Consider the following 13,885-nt stretch of genomic DNA (forward strand, 5'->3'; position numbering starts at 1 on the left):
TGGCCGTGGCCGCTCTCCCTGTGCCCTCGCCCGCCCCCCGGCCGGTTGGCTTGCTCTGGCGCTGCCGAAAACAAAGCGAGACAAACGCGCTGGGGCTCTTCCCGCGCGCCTGTCCTCCGGCCGCAGACTGCCCCTGGGGTGACAGCAGGCCGTGGGGACAAGGCTGGTGATGCCTTTGAGCGAGTACCAGAACATAACTTCACAACCAGAGCGGTCTTTGGCTGCCAAGCACCTTCTGAGGTGCAGAGACGAGCGATGTGACTCTGCCTGCCACCTTCTGCTTGGGGAGTTAAAGATCGGGGATCCCCTGCTGTGTTCCCCTTTGCACCTGACCAGTGGCCTGAGTTTCCCACGTAGGCCTTGTTCTGATTCTGCAGCTAACGGCGCTCTAGCCGCTGTGAGCTGGAACATCTCTTGAGCCATGGCGATAGGATGCAGAGTCCTGCGAACTGTAGTTCCTTAAAGTTTCATTGCAAAGCTCAGTTAAGGTGACAGAGGTGAGCAACACGATCAAAACCTTTCCTCATTAATAGAATTTGCTGAACACTTTGTTGATGGAGTTTCCGTAGAACCAGCTAAGAACTGATTCTAATTTGCTGTTTAAAGACGTGTGTATAGAAAAAGAATAATCTTTGCATCTGTATCAACCGCACATCATTAAACATTTTGATTCATAACCAGTGGTGTTGCTTGTTTTCTTCCCTTTCCCTTTTGCTTTTTAGCTGAGCTGCTTATTCAATGCATCAAAATTGCAGAATATTCTTGCACCAGTGAATTCTCCTGTACTAGTCTCTTCTTTTTGATAATCTTTTCTTTTTTGCAGAGCTGTGTAGAAATCTAGGAAACTCTTACTAAAACACAAGCACCTGGCATTGCAATCTGTTGCAGAAGGAAAACTTGGGGGTGGGAAGAGAGGCAAGAAAGTATGATCCCTAATGTGGACACGTGTGTACTTTTTTATCTTTTCTCCAGTTGTCTGGCCAAAGAAACAAACCCTGCTGGTTAATTTGACTCCCTGGGGGCCTTCAGGAACAGGATCATTTCTTTTCCTGGCCTTGTGCCTAAAGTTGGGTTTGAGCATGCAGGGTCAGGTTGGTTCTGTGGTATGTTTCTCTTTTGTCCTGTCCCATTGGTCTTTTATCTTGTCTCATGCTTTTTAACACTTAGGTGAAATTGCTCCTTTGGGGATATAGGTTGAAGTGTCATCATTGTACAGATAGCAGCTCTAGTCTCTTAATTTCCGTTCACCAATCCCAAGGAAGTAGTGAAATCCTCCCCAAGTCTTTGGAGGCATTTCTGGGATGAATGAGGGCAAACTGAAATTTAATCCAAATCAGGTACAGGTATGATTGGCTTGTAAGAAGGTAGATCCTGATATGGTTTGCAAATAGTTCTGAATGAGGGTCTGTCTCTTAAAAAAAAAATCAGTTAGGCAGCTTGATAGTTTGCCAGCTGTGTTCTCCACTTGGATAAAGTGGACCAGAATTGAATTCTGTGAACACTGAATTGCATCTGGACTGGATTACTGTAAATGCTGCCTATGCTCTTTTGTAGGGTAGTGAAGGGATCTGGATTCAAAGGGAAGAACATGATTTGGAGTTCACAGAAGCACAAACGCCCCACTGTCAGCTCCTTAGAGAGGGAGTTGGGATCTCATGGCACTAGGTGTAGAGTCCCAGGAAAAGATACATTTGATTCAAGGATGGGCCAACACTTCATCCTGAATACCCTAAATAGTTCTCCCTCCAGATTTGTCCTGCTGCACATCTCTACTGTTTTGCTCTTAATGCAGCATGGAAATCTCAAAATAGAGCTACCAGTATACTCGTGGGGCAGGATATCCAGGTCGTATTGCAATAATTGTATTGGATCTTTTTCTCTGCCTTGGTGTCAAACACTGAAGCTGACATTTAAGGCTCTGAATGTTTTGCAGCAATCAGGTTATTTAAAGCACTGAATGCATCTGTATAAATCTTTCTGTACTTTGAAGTGTTAAGCATTTAGACTAGAGGTGGAATTGGGATGAGCCCATAATTTTGGAACTGTCCCCCATGGATATATGATTATGGACCAAGAACCTTTAAAGACTTCCTTCTTTTTTTTTTAATGTTACAACTTCGTGGTGGCAGTCTTGTTCAGTTTGATCCTGTTCTTTCAAGTAATAGCCCAGTTGCTAACTTTGTGTCTCACAGTGAATGGTTCTTCAGTTTATAACCTACCTGAGAAGTACGACAAAACCTTGATTCTCTGGATCTCAGATGAAGTGGAGAAAATTTACTTTGAACTTTGTCCCCAAGCAGTGGGCAAAATCTGTTGTTTCCAAAGCAGTTCAGACAATTGACGTAATTTATGCGAGCAGTGGACACTGATGTAGATGACAAATTGCATCAGTTAAGTACATTCAGATTTAATGGACGCCCCTCCCCCTGGCCTGTTAAATTGAGGGTCTACTTTAAACCCAGAAGGCAGGCCATGATTACATTATATTGTAATGGTTACATAAATGAAGAATAAGACTGAACAGATGAGTAGATAGTCTCCTAAGGAGCAGTGGTCTGGCTTAGCTGTGGCTTTCTGGACAGAGCAAGAATCATGTTGCCTGTCTCTGCAGCCATGAGCTCCCCTCTCTTGGCCACGTTGGGTTCATAAGAACCAGGGTCACTCATGAATCGTATTGCTGATATGTGTTGCCTGCCAGCGTAACTCTGGGTGAGTTGGTGTCTTAGTTTGACAGTTCCCGTATGACTTTCAGTAGGTAGAAGCGACTGTTCAGGGCTGATCAGGGAGTCCAGAAATCAATGAACAAAAGGAAGCAGAGCCCCCATTAGCTGAGCTGTTGATGCTTTGGTTTTTTTAGGTTTATCTCAGAATGGAGGAAACCCCCCCCCTTCCCCGCAGCTACTGACCCAAAAATGTGGCTTAAGGGAGGGAATGGGGAAAGCTGGCCACTGGGGTGGTTGCTGGAAGCAAAGCCTGCCTGCATAGAAGGCACATAAATTAGAACATACCTTTGTTTCCCTTCCTTGCTGTGTCCACTTTCAACATATTGCTGTATTTTTCCAGTTCAGTAGAAAATACAGTATGAAAAAGTATGTGTAAGAACCGCGGTACTCAGTTCCCAATGAAAGCAACTCTCATTGAATCCAATGCAGGTTTGAAGGAAAGTTCACTTATTGGAAAGTAGTGAACAGCTCTAGAAACATAGCTGGAACTGAGTCCTGCATGCGCCAAAACTTAGTTTTACCCCACTCCCATTTCACCCCCCTCTGTCTTTGAATCTCTCTTGCGCATGTCGGAGATGTTCTCAGGTTCCCACGTTGATTTGATATGACCTTGGGCGTTCCTGAGAGCCAGATAACGGCCCATCTGCGCCTGATGGTTCACCTCCCAACCTTCCCTCCCTCCCTCCCTCCCTCCCTCCCTCCCTCTCTACTGTAATGGCAGAAACGAAGCAAGTGAACTGGCAGTGCGAGGGATTGATTGCGAGGGGTCTGACAGCGGGAAAAGAAGAAAAGCAACTCTAGTGGAATATTTTCCCTTTTAGAATGCCCGTCAGGTAATTCCTGTGCTTAGTGTTGTTTGAATGTTATGCAGAAGGGTGAGAGGGGTGTGGGGTGGGCTGGAGGGCAGGTGCCCCTGTAACGTGAAACCCGCTGCTGCCGGGTTCACTTGGTCTTTTTCAGCAAGCCTTTGGCCCTTAATGAGGAACAGCGGGGCGATGGTGGTTATGTTGATGACCTTGTCCACCACTCAGAGTATAGAATTGCTGTGAATAAATATAACTTACTCACTTCTTCTGTTAGACACTTTCTGTTTTCAACTCCCCCTCCCCGCCAGATGGTACACTCTAAGATACATTGTGCTCAGATTCCAGAAAAAGAAGCAGTTGGCAGGTCTCGCTTTTTGGTACTTTGGTATATCTTTAATTTTGGGGGGCAGGGGCATTCTTGCAATTCTGTTTTCCTTGGGAAAAAAATGTAAAAATCCTTATTATTACTATAGTTTCATATTCTTTTTAATTCATTCATGGCCCTCTGGCTATTTATATCCATTGCAATTTAATCCACTAAAGGAGGGAAAGAACTTCCACTTGGCAATAGTAAGGGTGTACGTAACACAGAAGGTTCCTTAGTTTCTCTTAATAGGTCAGCAAGATTTCACTGATCTGAGAAAGGGAGCAACGGTGGTTTACAATGTTGATCGACTAACCTCAAAACGTAATGCCGTATTGGGTAAAATGTTACCAATTCTGAATGACCAACTGGTTTATCCACGTGCCACACTTAACTCTCAACTAGGCAAGTAGCAAATGTTCCCTGTCAGTGCCATGTGTTCACCACTGGTTCCTCCTGTGAATAGCAAGAGCAGTGCATGCAAACATATACTGACTATGTCTGATCTCCCTAGGAAAGGAGAGGTTGAGAACCATTTTAGCTTTACAGAATGAGGTCAAATTGAAGGAAAAGAAATCTAGGTTAAATAGCAGAAGATTAGCTAGCGAATTGTTTAGCAATTGTTGCACTGAGCTCTTTGCGTCTTCTCATATTTATTCCGCTTGTTAAGTTCTTTCTTGTTTAAGATAATAGTTACCTGCTAGCTGTTTTGCAGTTAAGTAGAAAATGTCTTTTGCAAATGTATTAGGTCACAGGTAGAATGTTGCTACTACCACACTGGAGGTACAGTTGATTCTATGTGTGTTAGTGCATATGTATTGAATTCCGTATATTTTTTTCTCTAGTAAATGCAGAGCACTGGAGGTTCAATTATATGTACACTTTTGTATTATGCTTTTTCCCCCTAATTATATTGTAAATAAAATGTTCTTTATATTCAGAGATAATATAATAAAATCACAAAGATGCAGCGTTTGAAACCTTTTGTTCAAGTTGGCGTTGAGTTGAATATGAAGATTTTTAGGTTGCACACATTGTATTAGCTATAATGTGGTTTGTTGGGTTTTGGTTTAGCTAGTCATGTGAACCCAATCACTGGGCTTTATTCCACACATTCTGCCTCAGTGTGATGTGTGAACCCAGCTTTAGATTTGAAGTACATAGTGCAGAAGTAGCATACTACTGTAAAACAAATGAATTGACAATTGGTAAAAGCAGTCACTTTGCTGAATGAATAATTATTTTTAAAAAGAAAACAAAGAGTTTCCCAGCAATATGCTTACAAGCAGTAAAACCACTTTAGAAAGTAGATTAAAAAATAAATGTAATTAATTTTTGTGTGTTTTAACTTTCAGCTTTGTGGTGTTCTTGGAAAATTTTGCACCTCTTGTGAATTCTCTGAACCTTGGCATTGTCAGCCCATTTCTGTTGGGCCTTCCTCCTTTACAGCTTGCTCAGATTAAGACACAGTTGGCTCTTCATCAGTTGAACTCAGTTGCTTCAAACTGTTCTATAGCATCCTATCCTTTGTTAAATGAGGCGTTCCTGAAACTTGCCATGTTTAACCCTAGAGGAAACATGCCGTCAAGGCCAAGGGGACCTAATGTACCTGATCCAATCCCACGTGGGCCTTTTCAGGGGCCGGGACCTGGACCAGGTGGTCTTCAAAGGCAGCTCCCACCTAATTCTGCTGATGGAATGCCCCAAAGGTTCATGGGATCAGAAATGAGGGCAGGATTTCCAAGGCCAAATGTTCAGGTGGCTCCACACAGAATGGATCCAAGACAGCCAGCAGAGAGACTGAATATGGAGCAGCAGCAGCAGCAGCAGCAGAAGGTAGAGGGATGCGGTTCACATTGGGACACTCCGTTTCCCCCTGGAAATAATAGTCGGAGTCAACCTATCCCAGGAAGGATGGCAGAACATCCCACAACTGTTCCAAGCCGTTACACAAATGAGAGTGCCTCAAGCATTTTGGCAAGCTTTGGATTGTCTAATGAAGACCTGGAAGAACTTAGTCGTTATCCAGATGATCAGTTGACCCCTGAAAACATGCCTTTAATTTTAAGGGACATCCGTATGAGAAAAATGGCTCATCAGTTGCCGAGTTTACCTCCTCAGAGCAGAGAAAAAGAAAATTTTCGCAGCGACGATGGTCGTGGTTCCATGGTTAAGAGCAAAGTAATTGATTACGGGCATGAAAGCAAATATGGATATGATGAAGGTCCCCTTGAAGTGAAAGTCTACGGTTCTGATATACCACCTAAAGACAGCATGAAAGGATTTCAGGCACAGCAGGCTGCATCATCCGGCGTAACCAGCAAACAGATGAATGCAGTTGAAGAACTAATCCGGCAGATGGGATTCCAAAGAAGCACACCAAATAACCAGTCTTTTTTCTCCATGGATACATCTAACAAGATGTCTGGATTATGTCTCCCTTCAGCAGGAGCTGGGGTACCTCCAGCAGTCCAACCCATAATGCCACCTGTGGTACCATCCATACCTCAGCCTGGGATCCCTCCTGCTGTTCAGCAAGCTTTGCCTCCCCCATCTGTGGCTCAGCCTATGATGCCAACTATGAACCAGCCACCACCTCCTTTTGTACCTGAAATACTTGGGGGTATGAACAGGCGTGACAGGATTCATCATGAATCCAGACCTAACCCTAGTGCTCCCCCTGGACCTAGTACTGGTGAGAAAACTTTCCAGAAAGAGTCTGAAGGTCCTATAGAGTCTCCATTTGGTGTTGTGAAGGCCTCTTGGCTCCCAGTTTTTTCACAGGCAGATGCCCAGAAAATGAAGAGGCTGCCAACTCCATCAATGATGAATGATTATTATGCTGCATCTCCAAGAATATTTCCACATATGTGTTCTCTATGTAATGTAGAATGTAGACATTTGAAGGTGAGTCACTTTTACTCCCCAGATCACATAATATGTGCAGAACATTGTCTCTCTGTTGGAGTTAGTTAGTTTATGGATATTTATACATTTATGCATTTTATTCCTTTAAAATATCCAGAAGTTAAGGACGAGTATCTGATTCAAACATCTTTCAGTTCCTGGCTGTTCCTAAAGAAGAGCGTCACTAGTAGTTAGACATTTAACTGGCTTTGTCCAGTTGGATTGCATGATTTTTCTGGCTAATTCATCACACTATTTGACACTTGACCCTTTTAAGCTGTACAGGGTTTAAATATAGAATAGTTCTCCCCACGCTAGTGCCCTGCAGGTAACTAGACTTCTACTTACACAGCATGACCTTGGACATGCTGGCTGGAGAGGGTGACAGCTGAAATCCAACACATTTTTAGAGTATCAGTCTGGGGAACGATGGCTTAGAGATAACTTCTTTTAGAAATTTGAAGATTTACTTCACAAGGTTAGATCCAGAGCTACTTGGCCACCCCTGGAATCTGTTCAAATCAGTCTGGTCTTGATCTGACTATTCTTCTGTTTTCAGTAAACTTGTATATGCTGCTGATATGTTCTGGACCCATCTCAGAGACTTTAGTATAGCAGTGAGACACTCACTGATCATATTTTTTTTTATATAAATGTTATCTTCCTATGTTTGTTTGCTTTTTGTGTTTATTCCCTGTTAAACAAATTATTTCAATGTGCCCAACAATTCCCCTTACGCATATCTGTGGTATGTACACATACCAAATAATGTGTACAATTCTGAAAGTCACACATCTTTGAAAACAAATAAAACACAGCTGGAGGAAGTGTAAAAGAGGGCAACCCAAATGATATGGGGGCTCAAGCACCTTCCTTCCAAGGAAAGGCTGGAACATGTGGGCCTTGTAGCTTAGGAAAACAGTTGAGGGAGAGGTCCTCATGTTCCAGCCTTTCCTTGGAAGGAAGGTGTATAAGATCATGCTGGCCTGGAGGGAACGGGTAGGGAGAAGTTTTTTTTCCTCCTGTTCCTAAAACACCAGGACCAGGGTCATCCACAGAAGCTGATTGAAAGGAGACTTAGAATAAACAGAAGGAAATACTTCTTCACATAGTGTATAGTTGCTCTGTGGAACTAACTCCCTCAAAGGATGACAGTGGCCAGTAATTTGGATAGCTTTAAAAAGGTATTGAGTAAATCTGTAGTTAGGAGTTATCAGTCTTGGAGATTCCATGTTACCTCTGGTTTTGGGATGCAAGCCTCCAGATAGCAGTTGTAGCATAAGAAACGGTAGGAGAAAGATACGTTTCTGTCTCCTCTGTCAGTTCTCCGGAGGCATCTGATTGAACAATCACCTGATCAAGCAGGACTATTTGTATGTTGTTACATTAAGAAGAACAGAAAACAGATAAAATGTTTTAATTTAACAATAAATATAACGCATAACAATAAAGCAAACAGCACTCCCCAGCATAGCATTAAATCTCTTGTACACCAAAATAAACATCCGACTGATTACTGGCAGAAGAGTAACACACAGAGGGAACTAGGCAGGCTTCCTTTGGCAAATAGTTGTGAGGATTGGAAGCAGCCACTGAGAAGGCCCTGCCTTGTATTCCCATCAGACATACCTCTGATTACGGTGGGCTTCTTTTCTGTTTTTTTTTTTTAAGGCAGTACTAAGAAAAATTACTCAGTATTCTTCATTTGCTCGACAGCACAAGGGGTGGATAAAACAGGAACCGAAAAGCATCACTTGCAGATGTATTGAGCATGTAGTTTTGGAGCATGACCATAACAAAACAGAATGTAATATTGCCATTAATCTTAAGACAAAATAGGATAAATGCAAGATGAGTTCTCTTTTCCCTTCAAAGTTTGTATTTTCAACCTCTAATAATGCTTAAATAGGTTGGAAAGACAAAGTCACTAACTTGTATTTATTTTATCTTTAATTTGTACACGCATGCAGGCACATAAAGATGTGTGTCTCAGCAACCTAGAGTGGTTGCGTTCCATCCAGGGTTGTTGTTTACATCAACTAAAATGCCAAATGCACTGTAAAAAGTTTAACATTATCAGATATGAATCACAAGTACAGTGCATTTTATAGCGTCAGCCTGTGCTCAGATGATCTGAAATAAATTAATTGAGTGCAGTGGCTTATTCCAAAGTAACGTCCTTACATTCCTCAGTGGGGATCAGGGTTAGAGCTCAGCTCTTTCAGAATTACAGAATTTTATAGGACAGACCCAGTGCTAATCCCAAAGTACAAAGCATTCAAAATATTTGGGGGATGAGACAGATACAGGTCCAGTGCAGCTTTCCTCAGAGTCACTGGGTTGGGATAGAACAGCTTTGTGTGAAAATGGCTTGTTGTTGTTGGTCTTAAATGTATGTAATAGACCATGAGTTCCTTTCTACGTGTTTTACTCAGTCTCTGCACCAGATAAAATGGCGGTATAAATTACTTATTTTCTTTTGGCTATCTCACATTCAGGTATAAGCTACTTCTTTGTTGAATTTACAGTTGTTGTGAAAAAGAAAGTACACCCCCTGAGTTCTATGGTTTTATGTATCAGGACATAATAAAAATCATCTGGTCCTTAGCAGTTCTCAAAAGTAGGTAAATACAACCTCAGATGAACAACAACACATGGCATATTATACCATGTCATCATTTATTTTACAAAAAGAAAGCCAAAATGGAGAAGCTATGTGTGAAAAACTAAGTATACTCTTACTGCTTCCATAGGTATGAAGAGGCTAAGCAGCCAGGTGCTGCTAATCAAATGCCCTTGATCAATTGATCATCAGCAAGTGTGACTACCTCTATAAAAGCTGAAGTTTTAGGAGTTTGCTGGTCTTGAGCTTTGAGGTGTGTGTGTGTGTGTGTTTTTTTAACACAATGCCAAAGAGTAAAGACATCAGAAGTGATCTTAGAGAAGCAATTGTTGCTGCCCATTAATCTGGGAAGGGTTATATAAGGCCACTTCCAAACAATTTAAAGTCCATCATTCTGCAGTGAGGAAGATTATTCACAAGTGGAAAACATTCAAGACAGTTGCCAATCTTCCCAGGAGTGGATGTCCCAGCAAATTCACCCCAAGGTCAGACCATGCAATGCTCAGAGAAATTGCAAAAAATCCAAGAGTTACATCTCAGACTCTACAGGCCTCAGCATGTTAAATGTTAAAGTTCATGACAGTACAATTAGAAAAAGACTGAACAAGTATGGTTTGTTTGGAAGGGTTGCCAGGAGAAAGCCTCTTCTCTCTAAAAAGAACATGGCAGCACGGCTCAGGTTTGCAAAGTTGCATCTGAACAAATCACAAGACTTCTGGAACACTGTCCTTTGGACAGACGAGACCAAAGTGGAGATGTTTGGCCATAATGCACAGTGCCTTATTTGGTGAAAACCAAACACAGCATATCAGCACAAACATCTCATACCAACTGTCAAGCATGGTGGTGGAGGGGTGATGATTTGGGCTTGTTTTGCAGCCACAGGACCTGGGCACCTTGTAGTCATTGAGTTGACAGTGAACTCCTTTGTATACCAAAGTATTCTAGAGTCAAATGTGAGGCCATCTGTCTGACAGCTAAAGCTTGGCCAACATTGGGTCATGCAAAGGACAATAATCCCAAGCACACCAGCAAATGTACAACAGAATGGCTGAAAAAGAAAAGAATCAAGGTGTTGCAATGGCCCAGTCAAAGTCCAGATCTCAACCTGATTGAAATGCTGTGACGGGACCTCGAGAGAGCTGTGCATAAACAAATGCCCACAAACTTGAATAAACCGAAGCAATGTTGTAAAGAAGAGTGGGTCAAAATTCCTCCATAATGATGTGAGAGACTGATAAAGTCATACAGAAAACAATTACTTCCAAGTTATTGCTGCTAAAGGTGGTTCTACAAGCTATTGAATCATAAGGTGTATTTAGTTATTTACACATGGCTTCTCCATTTTGGCTTTCTTTTTGCAAAATAAATGATGACATGGTGTAATATATCATGTGTTGTTGTTCATCTGAGGTTGTATTTACCTACTTTTGAGAACTAGTAAGGACCAGATTATTTTTATTATGTCCTGATACGTAAAACCATAGAACTCAGGGGGTGTACTTTCTTTTTCACATGACTCTATCTTAAGTGAATCTATGTCTCATTTATTTAAAAGGTGTAGCTTGCAAAGCATGTTTTTGAGGTTTTTTAAAAAAAATGCTGTTCCTGATAAATCCCATGTGGGTAGGAGAGGCCATTTGAAATGGAACATCTTGTGAGATCCTGGAAAGGGAGTGTCATAGTTCTGGGACAGTGAGAAAGGAGGACTCTTGTCTGGACCTTTTTGATGCAAACCTGGCGATTTGGATGAATTGGTAGCAAGATGCTTGCTGTTGATCGTCATGATGGAACACGGAAGCTATTATTTCCTGGGACTTCACAGAAGTCAGTGAATCAAGGTAGTGTGCTCCTAGTAGCCGAGAAGACATGCCACATCTTCAGTTTGCTCAAAATGCTTACCTTCTCCCCACTTTTCCACTCACCCTATATTCTGTTCCAGCCACGAAGCCCTGGGCATTGCTGTTTCTGTCCAGGGGACCAGAGCGCATACTGAGGACAGCAGCGCCTGTTCTCCCTCTTTCTCTCTCTGATAGTTGCATTGTTCTATTCATACATTCATTTTTTTTGAGCCTGCATAAAACTGCAGGTTAAGTATTTGTGCTTCTTTCTTGGGTGGCATATAATTGAGCTGTGATGTGCTGGGCAGGCTGAAATCATCAGCGAATGCAGCGCTCTTCAGATGCTGATGTAATGGCTTTTCAACATGGGTATCCTCGTCTGCCTTCTCACATTCATAGAAGCAGTGTGAGACTTTCTGAATTCTAGACCAACTGAGCATGAATCACAAGGTTGCTGTGAGGATGAATGGTGAGGGAGGCAGAACAGATCTCTCTGCTGCCTTGATCTGGGAAGAAAGGTAGGGTGTAAATGTAATGATCAGTGCTAATCCTAGTCTTGACTCCTGGATGCTTGTTCTCTGTAGGACTGGCTTCAGCATCAGAATTCTACTACACACCTTGAAAGCTGCCGCCAGCTACGCCAACAGTAAGAGTTTTCATTTGATTTTTCTAAATTATGGAGAATGTGGTTTCCCATCTTTTTTTAATAGTCATTTTAATTAATACTTGAATAAAGCAAGTTATTATTTATACAGTGACATTTCTACATCATTGCTCCTGCAGTATTTTTGAAAGAAATTTATTGGAACTTTCATTTTGCAGCATGATCCCTCTGAAAGGGTTTGTTCCATTCTTGGAGCTGCTGTTTCATATGTTTAATGAGACATTATGAGACTGAGCAAGAGAGAAGCTCTATAGTGCCTGGGATAATTTATGGTCATAGGAAGATGAGAGGAGTCAGACAAGGTGGGAACCTTTTCACATAACTGTAGCCAATATGTAAGTCAGCCAGTGGTTCATGGACAGGTTGGCTATTTCTGTCAGTGGAAAAATATTGTCAGGTTAAATCAAACCTTGGAAAATGTGGATCTGTGGATTTTGCCAAAGTACTGACCTATAGCTGTAGGAACAATTGGAAAGAATGAGTTCAAATTCTCAGCCTAGCATTGAACAGTTCTATAGGATATGGGCAAATACAGTGGTACCTCTAGTTACGAACGCCCCTCCTTACGAATTTTTCAAGATACGACCAGCTCCGGCCCCAAAAATTTACCTCTACTTGCGAACTCCGCCTCTACTTACGAACCGGATCCGCGGCCATTTTCCCTGCTGCCACGCGGTCGCGGCTTCCTGTGGGCGAGATTGCAGTAGCAGGGAGACGTTCGGTGAGGCTTGTGGTGTGTTTTGTGGTGTTTGGAAGGTTTTTGTGGTGTTTGGAAGGTTTTGAGGTTTAAAAATAAAATGCATATGTTTCAGAACTGTTTAGCCATATTTACATTGAACCTTATGGGGGAAATTTACCTCGGGGTGCGACCAAATTCGGAGGGCGGATTAGCCGTATTTACATTGAACCTTATGGGGAAATTTGCCTCATGGTGCGACCAAATTCGGAGGGCGGAACGGATTAACTGTATTTACATTGAACCTTATGGGAAACTTTACCTCGAGTTGAGACCAACTTGAGTTGCAACCAGAGTCACGGAACGGATTAAGTTCGTAACTAGAGGTACCACTGTAGTTTGAAACGGGTTGCAGCATTCTGAAGTTCAGCATGCCTGCAGCGGGAAAATTGTGGAAGTCACAGCTAGGCAGACAGTGCAAACGGGGACATCAGTCATTTCAGTTCAAGTTAGTATGTTTTAAGGAAAATAATATAAAAGCTTCCAAGTTTCTTTATTAATAGTTTTATTCTTTAAATAGATATCCTGACTGGAATCCAGAATCCCATTCATCATCAAAAAGGTAGCTTAAAACTATGTTTTCTTTATATTACACCTTTTGGGATGTGATCGCCTTTCTTGCTTTTTCCCAAAGACATTTTAGTGAATTACAGCATATTAATGAAAAGAACTACAGAAACCTGGAAATCATAGTGGTTGCATGGCAGTGGTTGCTGGAAGAGGTTGCAAAAGTGCGCATAGAGTCACATCTGCCTTTTGTTCTTTGCTTATAGACTGTAGTTTTTGGAGAAGTAGTGATGTACAGTAACTGCCTGTCTGATACTTGAAAAATTGCATGTGCTTCTCTTGCATGTTCAGAACGGCAGTCAGTTCAATAAAACTGAAAGGTTTTGGCTGAGCCCTATTTTAGCCATAGACGTACACAGGCTTTTTAATCCTCATTAGGGTTGTCAGTGACAAATAGTGCTAAATTCAATGGCAACCTTATTATTTATTTCTTCTTACTCTGATTTTTAGTGCTTTCTAGAATCACTAGGTCCATGTCTTTTTATAGCTACAGGATTAATGACTGCCCTGTTTAGTGATCATTTGAAGATATAACAGCAGTGAAAAAGTAATTTTGCAACCGTTGCAGAGTCCCTGTGGTCACGTGATTGAGATTTGGGTGCTTTCCAGTTAGCAGGCATTTACGACTGTCACAGCCTCCCATATGTTGTGTGA

General features: G+C 42.0%; 1 protein-coding gene across 5 annotated transcripts in view; it reads left to right on the forward strand.

The window, feature by feature from the left end:
* The window catches only part of ZNF638 (zinc finger protein 638), a 47,258-nt gene that overhangs the window by 783 nt on the left and 32,590 nt on the right, over positions 1-13,885 (forward strand). For 3 of the 5 annotated variants that reach the window (XM_088128813.1, XM_088128814.1, XM_088128812.1), the window contains 3 exons: positions 5,249-6,800; positions 11,849-11,910; positions 13,185-13,226. In XM_088128813.1, coding sequence (XP_087984939.1) covers positions 5,451-6,800; positions 11,849-11,910; positions 13,185-13,226 — 1,454 coding nt within the window. In that variant the 5' untranslated portion in view covers positions 5,249-5,450. Of the gene's footprint in view, positions 1-5,248; positions 6,801-11,848; positions 11,911-13,184; positions 13,227-13,885 lie in introns of those variants that run through there. The other 2 variants (XM_088128815.1, XM_088128816.1) reach the window with 1 other exon arrangement.

This window comes from Python bivittatus, unplaced genomic scaffold (assembly GCF_059951505.1).
Source record: "Python bivittatus isolate LINGU-HERP-01145 unplaced genomic scaffold, Pbiv_v1 ctg000740_np1212, whole genome shotgun sequence".
NCBI classification, from domain to species: domain Eukaryota; kingdom Metazoa; phylum Chordata; class Lepidosauria; order Squamata; family Pythonidae; genus Python; species Python bivittatus.